At 35.4% G+C, this 25,512-nt stretch overlaps 2 protein-coding genes across 2 annotated transcripts in view; one reads left to right on the top strand and one right to left on the bottom strand.

Moving 5' to 3' along the window:
* Positions 1-11,274, top strand: part of LOC136828101 (ER degradation-enhancing alpha-mannosidase-like protein 3) — a 72,794-nt gene extending 61,520 nt beyond the window's left edge. Inside the window, 3 exon segments of the mRNA XM_067085880.1 lie at positions 3,960-4,108; positions 4,382-4,492; positions 6,067-11,274. Coding sequence (XP_066941981.1) covers positions 3,960-4,108; positions 4,382-4,492; positions 6,067-6,636 — 830 coding nt within the window. The 3' untranslated portion in view covers positions 6,637-11,274.
* A 2,135-nt stretch (positions 11,275-13,409) lies between these two features.
* Positions 13,410-21,917, bottom strand: LOC136828105 (probable RNA-binding protein EIF1AD). The gene is made up of 3 exons (XM_067085881.1): positions 21,785-21,917; positions 16,823-16,972; positions 13,410-14,115 (listed from the first exon to the last, which is right to left on the bottom strand). The coding sequence occupies exons 2-3, from the start codon at positions 16,940-16,942 to the stop codon at positions 13,669-13,671; spliced, it is 567 nt and encodes a 188-aa protein (XP_066941982.1). The 5' UTR covers positions 16,943-16,972; positions 21,785-21,917; the 3' UTR covers positions 13,410-13,668.
* Between the last annotated feature and the right edge of the window lie 3,595 nt (positions 21,918-25,512).

The raw sequence follows: 25,512 nt of genomic DNA, 5'->3' as shown, positions 1-25,512 counted from the left end.
ACAGTAATTCTTCAATCATCTGCACTTTCCACATTCTGACTACTCTACATCCATGACCACACATTTTCTTGCTAATTGTTAAATGCACTTATTGTACTAAATGGCAAAACTATGAATAATAGAGCATTATGTGCAAAAGCAAAGACTGAACTGTTTGGATGGGAGCATAACAAATATCTCTGCCCTCCCAGGTAGACTAGCTGAGCACTGAATGTACTCGGATTGGCTCAGTGAGAATACTGATTGGTTATAGATGAGGAGGGGGAAGGGAATAAATGGGTGACTCTGTTGTTTTTAAACTTTGTGGTGATTTATATATTACATACAGTATGATAGACCAACTATATGTATTGTAATGTTCATAGAAAAGGTTATTTATAGTAAATGCAAATGTCAGGGGAGTATTGAACATGAGTACAGAGCATTTCACTGACATTTTGCTCTGCCATTCAACAGGACTAACAGTTGTTTTTTTTATTGCTTGACACATTTTCACACAACACCGCTTTCAGTATACTTACACATGTGTGTGCACACATTACATACAGTACAGTACCTTTGGGGTATCTTTTGCTCCACGCTAGTTACTGGAGCATGAATATGCAGTTTGTATAGGTTAGGTTACTCTAACAAGGTTAAGTCATATATTTTGTTTGCTGTTTCATAATTTTTTGGTTGCTATATGCATAACATACAGTTGCTATAAAAAGGCCATGTTAATCATTCTTATTTTAAAAAGCCAGAGGACTCATTCTTATTTGGATTCCAAACAGTTATTGTTATTTATTGTGCTTTCATAGGCTAGCCAGTATTAGGCTATGATTTTTGGTTAGTCTAGAAATAGCATAGCCTTTGCTGTTTCGTCACCAGTCTGGGACCATACTTTTGAAATATTCGCACCCACCCTTGGACTTGTTAGGGCAAATAATTAGTGGATTACTGTACTTGTGAAGGGGTCAGTCAGTGCCGTGATCCAGTTCTTTCAAGGTTCCTAGAGGTATTATTTTCATTAGGCGAATTCAGTAATATGTGGATCATACTGGATGTTTCAACTTCTTTATGCCATTATTTCTTACTTCTTATTTAAGAAGACCATTTTGTATTCAGTAAAAAAGTATTCTGGTGCCTGGTATTTATGAATCTTTTATTCTACTAGTGACATAGTTGATAGCAGAGACTTGGAGCCTAATCTTTTGAGATTTTGGTGGAGATCCAACACTCCATCTGTGGTAAAATACACAAACTTCTAGCTTATTCTGAGTCAAATAATTGTACTGTAAAGTAATATCTTGAAGTATGTAAAGTAACAAAATTATGAAGTCAGAATGGTGCATTGAAAGTCAGCTGAGAACAGAAATTTCTTTAATTTTCAAACCTAACAATTTCGTGTCACATCTTGAGAAAGTATAGTAAATTCTCTTAGGGACATGCTTTGCTAAGGCATTAGATACACAAACACTTGATGATTTTATTTTCAGCCCTTAGAGGTCCTCATAGTTGTAGTTTGGATGTTAAATTGAACAGGCCCAACTTTCATGAGTAACTATCCCCAACACTCTCCATACATACACTAGTGCTACCTGATGTCAAAATGTTTTTGGTACAGTGCTACCTGATGTCAAAATGTTTTTGGTAAATGTTTTGTTAAATTCAAGGAATGAAATTTATTTGAAGGTATCAGAATTTCAATGGGTTAATTGATTTATTTTGAAATTGATTCATTATACTGTACCTTATTATTCTCAGCCTTTGGCAATGTATAGTGTTGCCTTCAACTCTTGACTTTCTTTTTGAAAGTTCGTTATAAAATACAGTGTAATTTTGTCAGAAAACTGAATATAAGTCTTAATATCTTTTGATTGTTCATGTTTGGAGATAAGCAGCATCCAAGATGAAATTTTCCACAGAAATGGTCTCCCTTTTTCAGTTGCAATTATTGAGACCAGGTTAGATTTTATGTCTTGTCATTCTCCATGACCTACCCTCCCAAAGTGACTTTCCACCATCTTGCCTTTTGCCAGGGTCTCTGGTGTTCATGCATGCTACTCATTTTGGAGTTTATCAGTATTCTATTTAGTTGGGGTTTCCACATGATACCATCAGTCTTTACTTTCTTATATAAAACTGCAGAACTGATGTTGGTATACTTGTGGATGCTAGTAAGTATAATGTTACTTTAAAACACGTGCTCCTCTGCCTTTAATTTATGTCATTTGTTTAATTCTATTGTGACAAGTTGATGACCATTTTTGCCTGTCACAAGAATATTCACACCTTATAAATAAATATTCAATGCTAAAACAATACCTTTTGGAAACTAATACTAGAAGATAACACTGGTCACAAGAATATTCGCACCTTATAAATAAATATTCAATACTAAAACAATACCTTTTGGAAACTAATACTAGAAGATAACACTGGAGAGGGTCGTCATCTGATAACCATAGGTCTAATTATCTCAGTTTACATGATGAATAACAGATTTTGGCTAGAACTAGGTAAATACTGTCATACTCTATTGCAAAATCTCTTGAACTAAAATATCTGCAAAGTATGTGTTATTGTGATTATTCAGAAATTAAAATTATTTCCTGTTATTTGAGTGATCATTAATTTAATGAATTATATCAGGTGCAACACAAGGAGTCCCTGTTTACCATTAATTTATGGTTCCATACAAGGATGGCATCTCATGGTTTCGGGGATATCCACCTGCAAAAGGTGCAGTTGATCTCAGTACCAAATATGGCTTGCTCTTAAAGGAATAGGAATGTAGCTATGTATTCCAAACTCTCCAAAAGGGACTTAAAAGCCAAGCTTCATTGAATATCTGAGATTTCTGTAAAGAAATTTTTATATTGTGATGTGAACTACCAGATGAGATAAATTTATAGGGTACTTCCATTGACCTGCAAATGTTGAATGTACTGTAGTAACACTGTCAAATGTAACCTCCTTCACTGTAATATAATAAAATTTAACATAGTTCATATAAAATAACCTTTCATACCTCCCCCTTTACTTTGATAAAGGGGTGGGTATGAAGGGTTAGTCTCAAACTCAGCTTGTCTTGTTAAATTAATAACAGTAATGATTGTAACAGCAATAGTGATGTTTCTTTTTCTTCAGTGGCGTGAAAATACATTCTTGAACATCTGTTTGTTAGTGTACTTAATACAAATGTTAAAACTTGCTGGACTTCTTGTTAATACAAATCTGGATGCTTTGTGTGTTAGAAATTTCCAGTGCTGTGTTGGATTTATATTAAAATGGTTTTTGTTTACTTATATTAAGATTCATTTCATTTTATTGATATCTTCTCGCTACATAAGAAATTTTCAACCAGACCACTGAGTTTAAAATCTTACTCATGTAGGGCTGTTTATTACAGGCTAGGACTTCCCTTAAACAGACATAAAGATAAAGTTAGAAATGGGGAAGCAATACCTGGGGTATGTGTAACCCCTAGTTCAGATTTTTATTTGTGCTAGTGTACATCCATATTCCCAGGCACAAATAGGTGTCTTGAAGCCATATCTATTTTGTATTCTCACTGCTTCCCACAGTGCTTGTCCATGAAATTATTCAGAGAATGTTTGGTTCTACTGTAATTGTAATGATCTCTGATGAATTTGAAAGAGGAATGTACAGTAGTTGAATACAGGGTGTATTATTTCAGATATGAGCTTTTCCCAGTATTTCACACATTCAGTATTGATATTCATTATGTGGTTGTTTACATCAAAATTTTACTGATTTTTCAAGTGCTTTACTGTTTATTGGGTTGAGGTTAAAGAAGTGTCCTCAGTAGCCTGTGTACATTATAATTTCATTAAATGATGTTATAGAAGCTCTGATGTGTTCTTGTTAGTGAGTGGTCATCTTAAACATCTTTAAGGGCATGAATATACATACAGCAGAACATTATTTTTTGACATTTCCTGATTTAATTCCAGATACAGGAAAGGGCATTGTTGAAGAGGTCCAAGTTCAGATGACAGATACGTTGGAAAATATTGATGACTTAACCGTTGAAACTCACAGTGATGATAGTGGAGTAACAGTACCTACTGTTAGATCAATAATTAACAACAAAAGATATCAGGTAAGGCTTACACTGTTGCATGTATATGTAACTCCTCTTCAAGGATTGTTTTGTATAACTTGTTTGGATGTTTTAAGAAACCAGTGACTTGAAGAAATAGTTGTTTGATATATATTTGTTGTTGGTTATAGCTTGTAACTTTGCAAAAATGTAAACCCTTGCCTTACTGGAACAAGTCACTTTGGCACTAAAGTGGCTGGTCAACTAGCAATTTATAAAAGTTTTTTTTTTTTTTAATACGAAACTTACATTCGTTGCATCTTTTTTTTTTAGGGTGGGGATAGCTTGTCAGATGATGATTTAGTAACAGTCGTTGAAGGCCAGCTGGAGACACAACAGGCACGTCCCCTTAAGGATTTTGAAGTTCGTAAAAGTCTCCAGATGGTGAGTAGATGTCAGATTTTTTCTTTTATATGCAGTCCTCTTGGTAGTCTGTTTATGTGAAAATCCAATTTCATTGTGCTTTAAATTAAGCTATGCATGTATGCATATTTGTAAAATTCATTCTGTAGAATATTCTTATGAGAGCTGGAGTAATGTCTAATGAAAGTGAAATAATAATTCTATCATTTAATTATATAACAGATATATTTTACCAGCTTGATGAATATTTGGGCTGTACACCATTGAATTATTTTATTATAAAACAGTTTATATAGATGTGGACTACCAAACATTCTTGCTGGACCATTTCAAGAGTTAAGAGGTTGCTAATTTTGGCAAGAGTTCATGGTTTGCTTACAGTTATTTGAGCTGCAGTTTAATAAAATTTTTGGTAATGTAGTATCTAAGTATTGTGTTGATAAGGATGTAAGGTATTGATATGAAGTATTTGCATTACTCAAAAGACAGGAGAAAAACTTATTTAATCCAAAAAGTGCCTAACAAATTGGCAGTTTGTGATAATGTGCAAGGAACTGCTTTTTTTGGTATTGTAGTAACCTTGTTTTATGTTTCTGAGTAATGTTATTGTAGTCAAACTTTTAACAAATTGAGTCATATTTTTGGTGCAGTATACAGTATTGTAGTTTGTCGGCAGAGCCTCGATGTGGTCAGGTGACCAGCAGTTCGGACTTCATAGGGGTCTGTGGCGCGGGTTCAAATCACAGGCTGACCGGGTCAGAAGGCAGACTCTTTGCTATCCATGCAGACACCCGGGATTATGTATGTAACCAACGGATAGGTTGCTTAAGCAAATGGGTGTTACAGACTAATACACACACAAGCAAAGCCACTCCAGCATCTCTAAAAACATAACAGACACCTCACACGTCTCGACACTGTCGACCTAACCAATCAACTCTCCCTAAACTGCTGAGAGAAAGAGGAGCTGGTGATTGGTATGATACATGCACATACTACATTGTCTATCGATGTCAGGCAGGGCAACCGATTGAGACTCTGGTCTGCCCCAAAGCCAAATCAAAGTCCTTCAAAAGAAGGCATTTTGCTTACCCCACACAAAAAATGGAAAAAAGCATGTTAAAAGAAGAAGATTGTAGTTTGTCTGGACTTTTTGGAATGTGTCAAAGTATTGTATTGTAATTAGGTTGGAGAATTATAATGTTACTTGGAACTTATGGTTAATAGTCCTTCCTAGGGGATTGCACTGCAAGACCAAGGACAACATTTGTTGATGTGTTACTAAAAGAAGTTGATATATGATGATAAATATGCTCTGCTTTTGCTATACGAATGTACTTGACCATTTAGATACACCTCTGATTCTGCAGACAAGTTAATATGCTGCTGAACTGATTTGTTGTGTAAGATTTCATGTACCTGTGTTTTGACAAGATTTCATGTACTTGTGTTATAACAATGCTTTTCTAATTTAAATTTTTAGAGTAATATTTTCAAGTTAGTGTGAAAAGTTAGATTATAAACTATCATTTTAGATTACCCATGTATACTACAGAATGTTGCATAAAAAAATGATTGGCTCTTGCTTTTTATAGGAGATCCTGAAACTATTAGATGAGGCTCAAACAGCAGAGGAAATTTTGATTGCTGCTGTGCGTTATATCAACATCAGACAACTTCAGGATCAGCCTTCAAGCTCTGCTGTGTCTGAATTGCAAAATGTGTTGATAAAGAAGACTGCCTCCAATCCAGGTTTATTACACTCCCTGTTAAATGTTCACCTAAGGGAACTCATAGGAGCTCTTCCCCAGCAGTCAGCCCATCCTTCAACTTCAGATGCCCCTGAAGTGGACAATTCGCTACATAACCTCCTTACCCACCTCTCAACTCTAACAGCAAATCTAAGAAAATTTCTACCTGTGACCAAGGATACAAAGAAAAGTCCATCAGAGCAACTTTCTTCCCTGCCAGCTGGACTTAAGAAAGGGGACTTAAATGAAAATAGTAAAGTCGATCATTTAACTGACAAAATACACGATAAGTTAAAAAAATTAAAGAAAAAGTATGAGGGAATGATACCTCAGCATATAGAAGATATACTTGACAATAACCAAGATATGTCCTCGTCTCTAACCAAAGACGCTGTTAAAAAAGATGAACTATAATAGAGCAATAATATTTTTTGAAGAAAAATCTAAGTTTATCCTGATGATGCGTTCAATATATGGTTTCGTTTTCTCTCGTTGTGGATTTTTTGGTTCAGGTGTATAGTGAATTCTTAAATTTATTTATTTATATAAAGGTGGATAATATAGTGATAAATGTGTGCTATGATATATACAATATATATAATATATTGCACAGGAAATGACTGGAGGTTGCTCAGGGGAGCTGCTTATCACTGTGATATAAGACATTAGTGGAGCAGTTGGTTGTTGTGAGTTCATCAAATATTTATTCATTTCAACATTCATACTCAAATCAGTGCTCACAAATCCCTGCAGGGCTAAATTATATGTGACAGACCAGTGCCAGTGTTGAAAGGTTCTGTTGCAGGAAAATAAACACAACAGCAAAGAGAAGATCCAAATGTTTTTAATAATTTTGTTTTACTTTACTGATCTTTGTTATGTGAGTAATCACGATCGCATATAATTTGGTCCAGTAGGTTTAATAATACAGTACATCTTTGGTGCACATGAAGTGTCATGCCATAGTCACTGGAAAACATTCCACCAGCCTTACAAGAAAAAATTGCAGTAGATATTCCTTGCAAAAATGGAAAAATGCATATTGTTTGTATTTTTTATTTTACGGGGAATATAAAGTTCAATAAATGAGGATATATCTTCAAGAGCTCATCAGCAATTTAATTTCATGGTACCTTTAATGATCTGTACAGTTCATTTCCAGAACTTGTTCAAATACACCTTTATCTATGTTTGTATGAAAAATGTTAAGCATTGTAGTAATTCAGTGCAGTATCTTGTTCAGTGGAAACCTCATCACTTCATATGTCGATCACCTACAAACAAGACCACTACCACTTTCCTTGAAGTAGTTATTTATTTTGGAAAAGCTTTATTTCGTATGTGCAGTTTCACAAAATCCATCCTGTACAAGAGTTATACACATTTGCGTGGGACAAAGAAGAGTGATTCTGTGCTGTGGATGAACTTGAACAGTTTTCAGTGTTGTTTAAAGGCTTCCTTCTTGTAGTAATGACTCTAGGAAACATTATGGAGAGGTTATCAAGTCCCAGTTTAGGCTGTGAAGTAAACTGCATCAAAGCAACTGTATGTGAGATATTGATTAGTTTCATGAGGTTGGGTTTAGTGGGTAAGTGCTTTACTGGTGTCATTTTGCTTAAAAAGTCTTTTAATAAGGATTCAGGAAGCTTATACATCTTCAATCATGCCAGTTTCAAATTAAGTGGTATTCATGTTAGTGTTATTGAAAGTGATATATTTACAGATGGTAAGTGGAGTTGTTACTTTAATTTTTGAAATTTCTAAACATAAATGACAACACCTTTCTTTAGGACTTTCATTTGAAAGTCGTCAATAATTTTCATCGGGGTTTTTGGATGAGTAATGAAAGGCTAAGGGGTGACACCACTCATGATATTCTCATGTTAATGCCTGGATTATCATGTCAGCACTGGTTTTTAGCACTGATTAAACTTTGGAAAGGGAAGCCTAGCATTAAAAAGTTAATTTTTCTGACAATTGCCACTAAATTTTTTCTTGGCATGTTATTTTTAAAACTCAGATGTTGCCTCAAATTAAAAATGTGTTGATGCAGTTTGAGGTATGTGGTGACTGGGATGAGCTGAACGATGGTTAATTATAATAAAAATACCATATATGTTTTTTTTTTTGCTAAAGTGCTCTGCCATTTTTATTACAACAGGTATTGCAGCCAAATGTAAGTAGAATTTTTTGTTCTTTGAAACAGACAGCATATTTTTACTATATATATTTTATGGTATGATTTTAATATATTCATAGATGTCTTCACTTTAAAAAAAAAAATATTTACATTTTAGAGGTATATTTTTAACAGCAAACATTTTGGAAGAATTTAAGATAGGGAACTTAAATATGATTATATGTATACCAAAGAATTCCATTATATAAATTTAAATGTTCACCTTTTTAATTTGAATTTTTGGGAAGACTTGTTGGATTAAGGATCTCAAGTTCTTATGAGAGTTCTCTTTATAATTTCCTGCTTGAAAATCATATTTTGCAGTACTGAATACTATTAAAATTGAAGTACAGGTTCAGGTAATTAACAATTTATTCAAGGATCTACTTATTATCCAGAACATTCTGACATCCTTTTATTTTGAAATAAGTATCATCTTACATATAAAGGCTTTATTTTGTGTTTCCATCTTATAATAATCTGGTATCAGAGGACTTCTTGATAAATCTTGAGACAACCATGTATTCTTGTACACAAAGCTATTAGGAGTCTCAACAACATAAGCTTGTGTATTAATATTCTTGACTTGGGCTTTGTCTTTTAAATATGCTTTTTGAATACTTCCCTTATTTGTGTTTTATGCTTTTTGGATACTTCCCTTATTTATGTTTGAGAACCAAAAGCAAGGTAAGAACTCAAATGAGTAGTAATGTGACATAACTTTCATCATCCAGATAGTGTTCATGGCATTTTCTGTCTATCTTATCAATGAATAATATTTTAAGATGTGGAACAGTTGAACTCAAATGTCACTTACCCTTATTAACAGCCAGTAAGATGTTAGTGATAGACATTTCAGAGTTGTAGACTGAACCTTTTCTTCATTGTATCATCATTTACGGTAATCTTTTTCTGAGTATGTACATTACAGTAATTTCATCTAATTATGTATGGACACTGTATATGTATTTGGATAGTGTTGGACAGAGGCTTGTTAATGTTCTGAAATCAAACTTTCACTGAACTACTTTAATAATTCTAGTACAAAGTAATTCACCTATGTACAAGAAGTACAGAAATACCATACCTAAAACATAGAAATGTATCGTATATGTGTGTGGCACATAAGAGTAAAAATGTTATTATTGTGTACATGAAAACACTCGTGCAGGTTACCAGACCTTCAATTACGCATTATCATTGGCATTACATTTTTTTTCATTTTCCATCAACTAAGAAAGTATTTCAAGAAAAATTAATGTTCCAGCATCACTCCATTTTTGGTGATATATCCATACTGTGTCCAATCTAGCACTTTTCACAACTTCACTTGGAAAGGAGTGGATAGTTACTTCATTTGTAGCTTTTACTTGGTTTTCTGAAATTCAGTAAATATATCTTTGAATCATAGTTGCCCTTCATCCCTCCCGTTGCTGTCTTTCTCTTTAGAATTGGGATGGTGTGCCAAGATTATTTTGTATGACTTCCTTTTTTTGCTCATAACATCTTCAGAGGTAAAGCTCAGTAGTTTGCATGTAGCATTGTTACCCATGTACTGTATTAGTGTAAAGAGTGGATGGCCCAAGTAAATTGTAGGAAGGATCACTCTACCTGCCATTGCTGGTAATGCTATGATTAACTCAAAATCCTGAAGTGAACATACATAGTCTTGATATCACAATTACCTTTATGTAAATAAAAGTTTATATTTTAACTTGAAATAGTTATAAACTAAAGTGAAATGTACTTAAAAGTTGGAATTTTGAAGAATATTTAATCCCTTTTAGATAACTTTGTGGAAAAAGATTATAAAAATGTTGGTATATGTGGTCTCTATAGAGCAGCAATAAGAGGATAGTTGTACTATATGGATGCTTGCTCATTTCCACAGGATGAAGGTAGTGATGTTTAAAATGTAAATTAAGAGCTCATTAACTGCCATACGATTTAGTTACAAAATGGTTAACAAACCTTCAGTTCTTCCTCAGTGAAATAGTAAGTTTTCAGTCACTCTTAATAGAGAATAATTGTTTGAAAAAGTAACCATATTGATTTTATGGAAATTAGGTTTTAAGCTTATGCCCAGTATTAATTTACATGGTACTTCTTAAATGATCAGTGATTTGGTAATAATGCAATCACAAGTTTAGCCCCAACAGTCTTGTTACACATACGGGTTAGGAATTGAAAGTTTTCAAATGTATTTTTTTCACTGTATAATCTAGAATATGCACCATTTATCAGTATATTTCAGTTTATGGTGTTGCTAACTACGCATACAGTTTTACAGCTGTTAGCAAGTTAAAAATGTGTATGTTTATCTTGGTAAAATATTAGTAAATGCATAGGTACAATGGTGCTGGGATGTTTTTATGCATTTTCTTTGTTTTTTATTACTGTTACTTTCTATGTCACTGTATATTTTATTCTACTCATTTTGCTCCTAAAAGGAACTAAAGCCCCTTCAGGGAAATTTTAAAAAATCATAATTCACAAGTCTGTTTTTATTTTTAAAAGATTTGTAAACAAAAAATTAAGAGGCTTGAAGAGATGAATTACAGTTCTTTTAGGGCTGTTCCTTAACATCGTAAGAAAATATTTGTGTAACTTGTACACTCATACACAGAAGTAGCTTTTGGACAGAGGAAAATTTATTAATGTTAGCTTTTCAGGTAATAAATCGTGTGTGTAGGTTGACCAAAGCACAGAATCTGTCTTTTAATTGTTAATAAAGCATGATGGTACTGTATGACTGAGTTATAGACTGGAGCCGATTTGTGTTACAGTGTGCGTGTGTTTGCAAGTTGTGCACCAGTGTGTTTCTATAATGTGCTAGGGTTAATGTGAAAATTTTTTAATAAAAGTTGAAATCATCCAGAGTTTCATTCAAACTCTGCAACTTTTTGCACTTGCTGCATAACAAGCATTGTGTAACTTTTGCACTTGCTTTGTAACAGGCATTGTATGAAGAACTTTAAGATCAAAGTTTTTTCTGTTGTACATCTGAAAAAAAACTTTGATGCTTGGAGCCTCTTTAAAAAGGTGTCTATAAGAATATTTGAAACTTTTTTGTTACTAGATTCTTGGTGTTGTTACATTGCATTTACATAACATTTTCAGGTCCATAAAGTGCACACCCTCCTATGTTATCTATCCCATGCAGACTTTTCTTCTAGTTTCCAATGTCACTTGTTACCAATAAATTATCTAAGAAATTATTAGCAAGAAATATTAAAAATATATGATATACCAATAATTGGGTATACTACAGTAGTTGAGACAGGTATTATGAATTTGCTTAATGTAATCTTTTAGAATATTTTATTGGTATACGATTACTGCATATTAGTTATTAACAAAGTAAAAATTATTAAGTGAATGTCAATATAAGTGTACTCTTTAATACAACAGGAATCCTGATTTTCAGTATATTTTACAGGAAAGTGTGTGACATCACCTTGCTGTACCCGCGAAGAGTCACGTGCAGTAGTGAAGGAATTTTGTGGTAAATGCACAAAAACCACTCATGCTCTATTCTTGATTAATCATCTGCAACAGCAGGACTCAAAACTAGCCAAGAATTTACTGACCTTGACTAGAGCAAACATTGTGTATTATGACTGGGCCCGTGGGAAAAACTGTGAAGAAATTACAGTAATGCTTATTGATGTCTAGACAAACCTCATGGATGTTAGCAAAATTTTGTTCAAATTTTATTTTTCTCTTTTTGCAGCTAAAGATCTGGAACTTTACGGTTCCAAGAAGGTTTAGTGCAGAACACATTGAAAGGATAGAAATATGACAGTGACCAGTGTCAGAACAACTTTTGTCAGCTCCAGAGTACATCCTAAAGTACTCTCTTTCAAAGAGATGGGTTCAATGAAAGTGCAGTAGTTGCTTCCATGAGATCTTTAAGCTCAAAATGAGCCTAATGATCTCTTGAGAAAACCATTCCAGCTCTGTCTGAAAGGTTCCTGATGGAAAAGGACCCTCAGGTCTTCAAATATTCCCCAAAGCGTGAGTTTGATCTTCTCCAGTCTGTCCTAGTGAGAGCTCTTGGAACCGTGGACAGGAAAGATGGGACTGGTGGTTCACATCACTGAAACTTGTGATGAGGCAGATTCATAACTACTCAAAATCATGGTCCACATTCCTGGAGACTCATGTGATCAGTCAAAACCAAACTAGTGGCTACACACAAATGGTCAAGCTTGTGTATGAATCCTATGTCTGCACATGTAAATCAGGAGTTTTGGACACAGCAGGCACTGCCTGAGGATAAGCACAATTACACACATACAAATCATGGTACTCCATGGTATTGTACAGTGGTAACCTGTTGCACACAATCTCAGGATCATGCACATGCAGAGTGAGAAGGCAGCACTAACTATTCTCTACATGCTTTGGCTAAAGCTTTGAACAGGAAGAGTCTAAGCAGACATGGGGACACTGGTTCATGAGCAAACTTAGAGAACATGGTGTCAAAAACTACCTGTGGCAGACATCTCACTCACAGGTTAATGAATGCTGTCACCAACCTCTGAAGAAATAAGGCACTTAATCAAGGTCAGAAGGGCTTCTTGTGAGAAGGCTTCTTCCTCTGGAGGCAAAAAAGATAAGAAAAACAGGATTGACAATGAGGAAGCGAGGAAGATGATAGGTGCTGGCTACTCTTCACCTTACCCTGCCCACAAATTTTACTCTTGGATACAGCAGATAATGTGCAGGTATCTCAACAAGCAAGACAACTGCTACAGGAGGCTCGACGGTGTTGAGTTTTTTATTGGGATGTTAATGTCTGCAATACTCCAGTGAACTGACAACAAGACCAAGTAGCTACCTTGTTAACAAACCTCAATGACCATCTCAAACTCGTGCTGAGAAATAGCCCTAAATAAAAAGCAGTAATCTGTATTCAATAGGAATGATTACTAATACACAACTAAGAATAAAAAATTATACTAGCTTACATTAAAACAAATAAAGGATAAGAATTCCTTGGGAATGTTACCAGGACTTTATACATGTTTTATTAAAGATTCCCCTTATGAAGAAATATTCATACAAAAAGTACACATAAAAATTTATAAATAATATTCACCAACAGTAACATATGGTTATTTTAACAAGATTAGCTTCACCTTCATTGGTACTGTAACACCTGAAAGCCAACAAGTCCTTTTTTTTTTCTTACAGCATGCTTGGCAAAGTTATTTCAGGTAAAGTCATTTATACCTTACAAATACAACCACTTCCGTTACATTTTAGTTATTAACACTTCCATCATTGTTGTCCAATTGTTCATCAGATTCAGTTTCACTATCACTTTCTTCTTCAGAGTCACTGGACTCAGTCTCATCAACATAAACATTTGGTCTATTCGGATTTTCAATCAAAAAATCATCTTGTTCACTCTCTGAGCCACTTTCGTCAGTCTGTTCGTTGCTGACCTTAATACTGTCCAGTCTGCTACTAATTTCCTGTTCATCTTTGCTCTCACAGTCCTGCAGAGTAAATTCTGAAGGCCATTTACCATTTTGTTCAATAAATCGAATATGGTCTTTCATTAGGATTCGAACAATCTCTGCCCGTACTTTATTTCCTTCAGGTATGGGCTCTGTCACCACATAATTTCCTCTTTTAATCCAGACATGTTTGCGAAACTTAGGAGGCATTGATACAAGGAACTCTTCTCCATTTGGTGCAGCAACCTGAAAAGATCCAGATGTCACTGACCTACAAAAAGATTAAAATAACATGGCGTGCTGCTTAAAAATTTGTTAGTCCTAAGATTTTAAGGTACTAAGAATAAAGTATTTCAAATTACATACTTGAAGTTGAAGTTAAATAATCTATTCATACTTGAAGTTAAAGTTAAATAATCTATTCATACAGATTTACTATCTTTAACCTTGAGAAAAAACCTAACTGCCAAGACACCCGATGATCATATGCTGCCATGGACAGTATTTATATATGGTATCACTGCAAACACTTGAACTGTATGTGAACACTGCACATTTTCTTACTAAGGAAAATCGCATTACGGTACTGAAAGCCAACATTCAATAATTGTTTGCAGATTTGCATTAAAATGCAACTAATCTAGAAGATGTACATAGCTGAATTATGCTGTTTTCAGTGATGCAACTGATAGTAAAGCATAAACATAAAAGATATATATGTGAACAATTCAGTATCAAAAAGGCACCAGTAAAAACTATGTAAAGTGGCAACATCACAGATTTTTAGTAGTTACTACAGTAGCTGTTAAAAATACCTACTCTGCATACTTTATTAACAAGAGCATTATACAAATTAAAATGGTCATATCAAAGAGAAATACAAAACTACACGTTAACAAGTAGTCTAGCAATTTAATACAATCTGAAAAATTAACTCCTGGTAAACTTAGCCCAGATTAACCCAGGATTAATTAAACTGGTGAACTAGGTAAAACACTGCATTAAGGTGTTACTACTTGCAGTACAAGTAGTTGAGCAATATCTGACAAAATTTGAAAAATTAACTCGTGGTCAGTTAGCTCAGTATAATCCCAAATTAAATAAACTGCACTTGAAAATCCATTAACATATTAAATTCATCATTGTTCATTAGTCCTGGAACTGTCAGTAGCCAACAAATCTAGTGTCTCATTCTTGGTCATGTCAATGTCTTTATAATACCTGTTAGTGCTGTCAGTTCACTTGACACAGTGCACTGTAAGCATACTAAAGATTGACTGAAGCATTCCTTTACCCACTAGCTGCACCCACTTTTAAGCCATTTATTTTATCTCCTTTCCTATTTTTACAAATCTCTCTCCACATCTCAAGTTCTGCTTGGCTTTATGGCCAAATTTTCATGAAACAAATGAAATGTCTTTACAATGATCCAAGATTCAGCATTACTACAGGTTGACTGAAGCATTCCTTTACCCACTAGCTGCACCAACTTTTAAGCCATTTATTTTATCTCCTTTCCTACTTTTACAAATCTCTCTTCACATCTCAAGTTCTGCTTGGCTTTATGCCCAAATTTTCATGAAACAAATGAAATGTCTTTACAATGACCCAAGATTCCTTAATAGTCTATGACTGTAGGTGATCTTGTCCTTAACTGTAAAAAAACTTTTGATCTCAAGATTGAGAATTTGAGTTTCCTGTCCTAATCCTGGCCTAGAGTCTCAATTTCTGTGGACCTGTAAGGGTATCTGCTGTTGCTATTAAATTCTTTTATTTTAAAGGTTTCATCATCTACAGCAAGAAATATCCGATTGTGAAGACATCTGAATTATAAGAACTAAAATTGCTAACCAACTTACTTTACAAGAGTGGGTTCAGTATTTTCTTGCTGAACAATAAGCAGGATGTTCTATCGGGTAGGATTCCCTACTTCTCCCACTCTAAAGGCACAGAAACAGAATGGTTACTCAACTCTGTTCCCTTCACTCTTCTCAAGTGCATGGGCCCTCTGCACCTCAAACCTTATGCCTCGGGCACATTTCCTTTAATGCATTACTCCCTTTGTAAATGGAACAACCCAAAACTTAAAAGATGTATTCCCTTCAACTTGAAAACAAGGTTGTATTATTTCTAGATCTTGAGATCCTGCTATCAAATATCTATCAATCTTAAGCCTTTGATATATATATACAGTATATATATATATATGAACATACATACATCCACACATACAATGAACAGCAGGACTTAACCACCCCTGCCACACAAGTACTCTGAAGCATTACTGGAATTGTATTCTGTGATGGCTAGCACAAGCAAGGTAATGCAACTGATACAGCATGAGATTCTGCTGCTGCCAAAGTATCTATTATTATTATTCACAAGATAAACCTTATTCATATGGAACAAGCTCTCAGGGGCCACTAACTTGAAATTTAGGATTCCAAAGAATATGGTGTTCATTCGAAAGTAATGGAAGGTAATGGGAAATAAAGATGAGTTATTAGAAAAACAGACAGATTAACAAATTAGTCTAAAATAAATAAAAATGTACGTAAAATATTAAAATATAAGTTGAATTGTAATACAGTAGTAATACATTGCATCTTTCCTTGAACTTCCGACATTCCAACTGCATGAAATCTAAAGTATATTTTAAGAGGATGAGTAGAACCAACTACTTACTTTTAAAAAGTGACCCAATGTGGAGGAAGAATCCTATTTATTTAATTTTTAAGCTGTAACTTGACAAAGCTTTCCCATATCTTACTCAAATCTTAATATCCAGTGTAACTGTATAACATAAACATTCCAGATAAATTTTCATTTAAAATGTCTCCAAAACCACTGGAAGAATAACTCAATTAACAGTTGAAAATGCATAAAAAATTTAATATCGTCATCGTCAAAAGTAAAGCCACTAAAATTACAGAGCTAACCCTGCTGAACTTACTTGATGCAAGTTGTTTCCCCTTGCTCTAACAACTCTAACAATCGACTGATGTTCTTCGGGTAAAGAAAAGTCTTCATAGAGCTCCCGCTCCACATGCTTTTTCTTTGTAGTGACTGACATTACGCCTTGAGCAGATTTCACATGCAACAGCTGTAAAGGTAAAAAATATAATATAAGAATTTGGACATTTTGCTTTACATACAGAACCTCTGCCTGCATTATATGGTATAATACAAAATAATTTTCATTGTTATCTTAGGTGATGCTTCTTCTTAAGGCTATTAACAAATGCAAAAGTTAGTAAAACTCAATTTAACACTGTACTGGCTTACTACTAAAAAAAAAAAAACAACTCATTCCCTTAGAAAATCCTTAACTTCTCTGATCTTCAGGACTAGGCAAGTTACAGAATTTCAGCTATCTCTTGTCGCACAAAAGGAGTTAAAAAGCTCATCCTCACTTGGATAGCCAATTTAACACTAAGAAGAATCAAATCTTTCAACAACCTTTACAGTAGAAGCCTTACTTTTGTCATGTTCTGACAGTTCTTGAAATTTACCTAAATTTTAACTTAATCCTTTCAAATGAATGTCTACATTCCACATGAATTTTTACAATAGAACATCAGTAAATTTAGTTTCTTCATATATCGATACTACAGTACTGTACTGTGATTTTCCAACACTTGAAGCTGGGACTTGCCACCCTCCCTTGCTCTGGAAATAATTCCAAAGAGTTATGCCTTTGATTACCTCCATGCTGCATGAACTATGTTGCAAAATTGAAGATAAACCTGTGTAATTCAAAACACCAACATTCATAATCTACCATCCCTGAGCTTTGTGGCAATACAAGTCATGAATGTGCAGGGAGGATCAAGAGGGTTCACATACATAAGACTCATGAGGAACAGAAACAACAGGATCAGCAGACAAAGATGTCTTTTGATAAGGCTTAAGGATACTCTTGAGCAAAGGTGCCCCAGAGAACAGTAATGACAGGACCACTTGGTAATGGAATATCTTATAAGCTTGGACCTGTAAACAAGGAAAAAACAGCAGACTTGTGATAAAGATTCATGAGTACTGCAGTACGTATGCCAAGAACACTGGCACAGCAGGTGTGCAGTGGAGTGCAATGAAGCTCTGGACCACAATGAAGCTAAGAGAAGCAGCCAAGGAGACTGAAGATGCAATGCTCAGAAATGAAGAGAGGCCCTCCAGTAGTGGAGTATACCTTTGCAGTCAATTACTCAGAAGCTGGTGTAAACACAGACGCAGCTGGGTATGCTAAAGCCAAGTACATACGAGGCATCTGAGTATATATGGGATCAATCGTGTGCAGGGGCAGTCGAGTACCCAGCAGCAGTCTATATACACAAGACCAGAGCTTGGCTAAAGACTAGTCAGGTACACGAAGGCACTTGCAAATGCTAAAGTAACTGAAAGGAAAGGGAGAGGGAGGCCTCTACCGACAATACCAAAGTACTAGGGGGAACAAATACAAGAAATGGGACAGCAGGCAGCACAGCAATGACAGATTGTAAGAACACAAGTAACTCATTCATGAATGAATCAACTACAGTGAGGAACTGGTCTTGGAGGACAGAAGAAACAATCATCTAGAGACAGGCCAAGAAAGAGTTGCCTACTGAACAAATGCTCACTCTGATGAGGAAGGGATGGGTAGAATAACAGCCACAGGAGGGAGCAAAACCTAAGTAACAATGGTAAAATGAAGCAAGCAGCAGATGAAGAGACTGGTATACAGCATCCCTTCCATGGGAGGACAAGGAGTTCATCATGAGAAGCTTCATAAGACAAAAAAAAAAAAAAAAGTGGGGGGGGTTGAGGTGGTAATTACCTCTTTAGTTGCTCACCTTTGACATTGAACAACAGCATTCCAGAGGAAAAAGCCTCATCAGTCAAAGCTAGAGTCATGGTCTTAACGCTATGAAAAGAGAGTCGAGTTGTCACTGACTGTGCCACACTAAGCACAATACAGTATTCATACACATCTGTTCAGTTCCGATTTAGCCAGTTTTCGAGATGGAAGGGGATCCGCATTAGATTCCAGCCTAGCCCCAGGGGACCTCGTATCCTGAACTACTGGTTCCTAAAATAATTCAGGAACTCTGCTGGCACAGACCCTAATCAGTCTCTGAAAAGCTGATGATACTACCTGCTCTTCCTCGGCATCAGAGTCAATTTCGCGGACCTCAGGCTCATTAGAGGGAAATCCTGGGAAAGCAGAGGTTACGGCAGCAGAACCCCCCGCTTCTTGAGATGAAAGGAATTTCAACTCTTAAATAGACTTAAATTTGGAAGCAAAAACCTGTTCCATACCACAGGAATGGTTGGCTCCGCTTTGTGCCACGGCACCTGGCACCACAGAATCACCTGCACACAGGAGGCAAAACCAAAACTGCCGAAGGAGTCGACCTCAATAAACTTGGTTGGGAGGAAGATAATCCAGTCTGCTATGCTACTGACAATAGCAATCAAAGAATGATCCGCTTTCTAATAGGCAAATACACTGACCCTCAGGCTGCAAAGCCGACTGAGAGCACCTAAAAGAGGCTCAAGAATACCCCGAATCCTGCCTTGGTAACTGGGAAGCAGGCCGAAGCATCCGAGATGTCAAACGTGGTTGAAGAAAATGCCTAGAATGCTCAAGAGTATTCCGAGGCAACATAGAAAGGGACTGAGACTGGAAGCGTGATGCCTGAGGAGAACAGGAATTACAATGTTGCGTCCGCACCTTACGCATTGCCAATGGCGAATAACAGAAGCTCCTATTACTCTAATCTGCAGGAGAATCTAATGCTGACTTACGAGGCATCAAAAGTTGATGAGAGTGCATAAAAAAGGAAGGAGAATGTGGAGAACAAATGCATTCACACACCTGATTGCAGCTATCATAATGGAGAGGTAAGATTCATTTAAAAAATACAAAAAATGGGTCCACTTCATGTTTGCAAAGTCAGTTTTCCTCTAAAATACAGCAATTCCATTTATTTCATAAAAAAAAAAATGGGTACATTTCACTTCTGCAAAACCAATTTTGCTATAGAAATACAGTAATTCCATTTTACACTTTAGTGAGACTCTGGCGTAGTCTATCATCTGAAGAATAAATTAGGGAATGGTAAGAGAATCAATAGAAAATTACATCTCCCCCTTGTCCAAATGTGTCAACTAAAGGACACATCCCAACTTTACATAGGGTGCTGCACCCTACCTGATGAGGGCCTTTAGGTGCTGTAATGAAAAAAAAATAATAATTTCTCACCAAACATGAAATACTGGTCAAACTGCTAATATTGTGTTTTATGAATTGAGAATTACTATTGGTGCAAACCAATTGTTTTCATGTTTCCCCTACCCAAATTTGTAAAAATTATAGGTGAATCACAGAAGGAAACCCAAGACTTTTTAGGGTGGGGAAGTCTTCCCACTAATCTGCTTCGATCCATGACTGTCCAACCATGTCATAATTTCTCATATACTATAATTTTAATTATGGTTTTCTGATGTATTTTTATTTATTTTGACTTATTCTGAAGAAAGAATACTTGGGGTGATTTTAATGTTTTCTACAATAATTCTAGGTTAGTCTAGTTTCTTCATGTGAGTGGTTCACCAAGAACTCAAAAACTGTGTATTTCCCACAAATGTCAATTTCAAATTCATATAAAACATACTGGAATATAATAGTGAACTAAAAGTCATCAATTTAGATGTATCAATGTTTTTCATTAATTTTCATTTCTTTCTTTATTAGGCTATAGTTGCACACTGTTCTGCTAAGCACGATGTCAAATTGGGAGTGTCTAGGCTGGTGAAACCCCCCCTTCCCCAGCCAGGTCAGGGCACTGCACTCTAAGACAGGTTAGGGTAAGGTAAGGCTAGGTTAGAATGCATCCATGTTTAAATATGTCTCTCACCTGCTTTTAAGCAGGCTGCAACCTGTCGAAATAGTCCTTTTGTGCGCAACTCTTTTGCACTTTTATCCTGGTTTCCCACAAGGGGTCCCCTTTGTCATTTGGTAAACGCCTAAGGGTGTACTGTAGTGGTCTAACCAAGCATTTCCCAAGGATATACCAAATTCATCAGAATCACATAAAAAATAAAAATGTCAAGCTCTTTCACAAGTTTCAAAATGAGCAATCAAAATGTCAATATTTATAAAAAAAAAAAAATTATGGTGAATGTCCAGAACAACTTATGGTACCAAAATTAAAAGTAAATGTAATATTTTTCATATTTAAAGCGTTTAGGCCACTTTTTATAATGAGGAAACACCACAATTTCGCCATAATAGCTATGGAGGTTGGGGACAGGTATTGTCTAACCTTATAAGTCAAAAATCGAAAATCATTCGATGGGAACTAGTTTTTTCTGAAAACATTACACTGGAAACATTGCAGTAAAAACCTCATTTTCGAACTAATTCCAGTAAGATTTCGAGGATGCCGATTAGATAATCATTAATATCTTATGGTGAATCTCCTCAAAAGTGTTCAGAGACAAAGTTTTATTATTTTATATTGTGAAAATTATAGTGTGACCTATTTTCATATCTCTCACCGCAGTTGTTCTGGACATTGACCAAATTATGTAAGTAGACTATAATTTGTTAGATACCGTAGAAATCGGTAAACACATGGCTCGGACTAGCCTGTGCTATACACTTACACTTTGAGCGCCTCGAAACAGACACTAGGTAACTCATAATAAGGTCCTAAACAAGGTCATCCTAGAGTTCTAAATACCAATATAGAGTCATTAACTATATCGTCATGGTGATTTATATTTGGATGGTCTAACCTACCTCTAGTGTCGGGGGTGGACCAAGTTAAGCTTCGCCAGCCTTATTATACTTAATTTAATATTCTCTCCTTAGCCTATTTATCAAAATAAAGCTTCGATAATCCAGGCAAACATAACACATTATACTTACCAAAGTGCAATTACAACTGTAAGTTTAGAAGATAACGTGACTGCTTTGTAATTCATAACAACGTAATGTGAACGGTTTGTTATGATTCACTGAGAAAGTAATTTACTTCTTCTTCTTCTTCTTCTTTTGGAGTTTAGTAGCACACGTCACCCCAAAGAAGTGTCATGAAACCAAAAGGTAGGGCCAATATATTTGTTTAATAAAGTGTATGCTAAAATACGTCAAGTCTTAAAAGAATATGAATAAAGTAGGGAAAACTGAATTGTAAGTAAGGCAAATATGAGAAAATAAGAATTGCCACGCTTCATAGACCATTAAAGACAGTTCAAATGCAATGTCATTCTAACAGAGGACAAACTCAGTATACTTTACAATTAAATAAGGCATTACTTTAATGTCAAGACTTTAACATATGGTCCGGTGAGAGAAAAAACGAAGGAGTAAGAGACCTTATAAGCATCTTAGATAATCATAGACTGATATAACACGTGAGCAAACCAAGATAGTAATTGTGACTTGTCATATTAGTGTCATAAACTATTTAATTCTCAAATGGTTAGCGACAACCCGAAAGTGTACGTTGAGAAAAGCTATCTCCCCAAAAAATATAATTATACCTATTTAAATTTATAAAGAAATGTATAGAATTATTTCATAATATTCGAAACGGCGAAAATATGGTAGAATAGCAAAAGTATTTCTTTATATTTAGGTCATCGCTGACCTAAAAATAAAAAAAGTAGGCTATAGAATGTGTTCCACATCATGAGTCTTCTCCTTGTCCCTTCTTCAGGTCCTCTATCTTTTCCAGCAGGTGACAGAGACTGGCCCGTCTAAACTCTCATTACCCAGAGACCATCACTGATACAAAAAGAAGTTACTCGCAGACAAAATGTATGGCTAGTCATTACATTTTAGTATATAAGGAATATTTCTCTCCATCACATATCATGTCTCCCCACAAAGTTTTGTTCATAACAGAACGAAAGAATCGCTGACAAAATGGGGTCTCATTACGTCAGTTTGGAAATTTGGAACACGAATCTCGCTTATCTTTGTAACCGGGCAAAATCTGTCACTCGGGGTATTTCTCTCTCTTAGCGATTTGCTACCGAGGGTCCTTGTTGCTGTCTTAATACATGCTTTCTGGATTTTCTGCATTAAGTATCTAGCACCATGGACCCCCTGTGAAATTCGATTATTCATCATTTCCATAATACGAACACAGTTGTTATGATTTCTACTTTTTGAGGACAATCTAATCAAAATGATTGATCATTGCTTTCAGTTGCACTGTAATTAATATCAACGTCATTTTAATCTATGTTTTAATCGTGTCCGTCCTGGATCTTTGAAAATTCAATATGTCTTTACAATGCATACGTTCCGTCATACAATCGCAAGATACGCCCTTGTCATGAAGTCTATAGGCGGATTTTTTACTCTACGCCTCTGTTGGTTGTAGAGTCCAGAGTTCCACATCAGACCTCTTATCCCTTTCAATAACCTACCCGTTCTGGCAAGGCCAGATTAATCTAAACCAACAAAACTTCGTTCTCTGTTCTTATAAGAAAATTAATAATTGAAGTAAAATCCATTTGATGCGATTCCTACTTTGATTCGTATCTTCGGTGGTTATGGATATAATATTGCTGTAAGATTAAGTTGTAAATACAAAATTTAGGCCAAGTGCTGGGACATATGAGGTCATTCATCGCTGAAAATAATGTTGAAACAATTGTTAGGAGAAAGTAAGATGGAAGAAAGATGATATGGACGGAAGTACAGACGGAGGGGTTGCAGCTAGAGGCCGAAGGGGCGCTGCAAAGAATAAGTAATGCCTACCTAGACCTGATGCCTACAGCGCACCGCGTGAGGTACACTGACGGCGCTATCCCCCAGTGGCGTATGAGATTAAGTGGCGTTTTGTGTACGAACAGCACCAGTGTCAAATGCCTCAGTTTATTCGTTGAACTTTATTTGCCTTCATCGCCAAATACTGTTGTGTACTAAAGAGGAATTTTAGCTGGCTGCCTGTTTTTTGTTCTATGTTTTTAAGCGTAAACATATAAGTTAACACTGCTGAAACTATTTTATATCCGTTCCCGGCTTCGTTTCCTGAAACAAGTAGTGCTGAAGGTGATTTTTCAGTTTCTGGAACTCTCCTTTTGTCAAACTTACTTGAAGTATTAATAACATACATAAACTGAATTAGGTCTTTTATCTTCGGATGTCTGAAATGGATTAATTAGTGTCAAAATAAGTCTTTTGTATACTGCTGATCCAAATCAGGAAGACCAGTCAATATTGTTAACTTGAATTTTACCAGTTTCCCGACTCATAAACAACACCGGTTGCCATTTTTTTTTGTTTCGTTTCGTAAAAAAAGAAAAATAAACTATATCGTCCACGAGGCTTTTAATCTGCCTCATTTCAGATAATCATCGTTCCTAATTTCCTTTTGTGGATTCTTTTGAAAGCCTTTTTCGGGAACACTATCGTTTCTTGGTATTTTTGATGAGGTATTGATTTCTCGTAACTGCGTATTGTTCTTTTATGTGCGTTGTGTTATGTTGCCTCTGCTTTAATGCTGACAGGTATGTTTTTCTTCCCCTTGTGAATATGTTGTTTCACAGCAGAGTATTACGCTCAATAATTCTCTCTCTCTCTCTCTCTCTCTCTCTCTCTCTCTCTCTCTCTCTCTCTCTCTCTCTCTCTCTTTTCCCGATAGGGTCCGTTTGGTCGTTGAACACTGCGAGTATTTTTAGTTGTTATGCTGCCTCTTTAGTTAAATATTACAATCGCTTTCTCTGTCTTCTATGGTCTAAAATATCTTCTAACTGTCATCAGTAATACAGTAAGCTTTCATGGTTTCCTTTTTCACCAGATTACCAACAACTTAATGACACCACTTCTCACAATACCTACAAATTTGGAAGTATGGCGGGAAAAGTTTCTACAATAAATGGTTTAAAAATGCAAAATAGATAGCTATTATTTCGGGGTAGTTATCATTCACACTGCAAATAAACATGACAGATGTGGACTTTGTTGCAATCAGTCTGGCAAAATCATCGTTTTAAAGACAAAAAAGACCCTTCTGCATTTGGGCCACTTGCCAGCAGGTTGTCTCTGGTAAAGGAACATCTTCAACCATGCTCCGCATTGCTCCTAGGCCTATAGTCTAGGTAGACATGGGATCTGTCTTCTAAACGCACAGGCATGGCATTCCATGTAATTTTCTGATTATTTTCAAGTATTTAAAACTATGTCTGATAAATTAACTAGAAGTCTTAAACGAGAGGGACACCGTAAAGTGTTTCAATAAGAATTTTTTCTCGGCGCTTCCAGCGGCATATCCAGAGTAATATATTTTGAGATTATCGATACACAGCTAAGAGAGAGTTTAGTGACTTGCTCTAATTTGTAGACTCACTTGATAATTCCAGTGACGCTCGTTACGAAAATGTTCATTTTCCAACGCTGATTGATACGATGCGTAACCGGCTCAGTCTTTAAAAGGTGAAAAATTGCTAGAATTCTACAATTGACCTGAGGAAAACAAAACACTTATTGTGCACATTGTTGGAAATTTCATTCACATTGATGAGAAGGAAATCAAGAAAACGTAATTCCGGTGAGTTATAGTCACAATAACTTTAGAAAAAGTTATGTTAATTTCTCTAATTTGATAGAATGTCAAGTAGTTTTTTTTTTCATACTTGTTA

The sequence above is a fragment of the Macrobrachium rosenbergii genome, chromosome 42, assembly GCF_040412425.1.
Source record: "Macrobrachium rosenbergii isolate ZJJX-2024 chromosome 42, ASM4041242v1, whole genome shotgun sequence".
In the NCBI taxonomy this organism is placed as follows: Eukaryota; Metazoa; Arthropoda; class Malacostraca; order Decapoda; family Palaemonidae; genus Macrobrachium; species Macrobrachium rosenbergii.
Note: the sequence above shows the minus strand (reverse complement) of the source record. Positions and strands in the feature narration are given on the sequence as shown.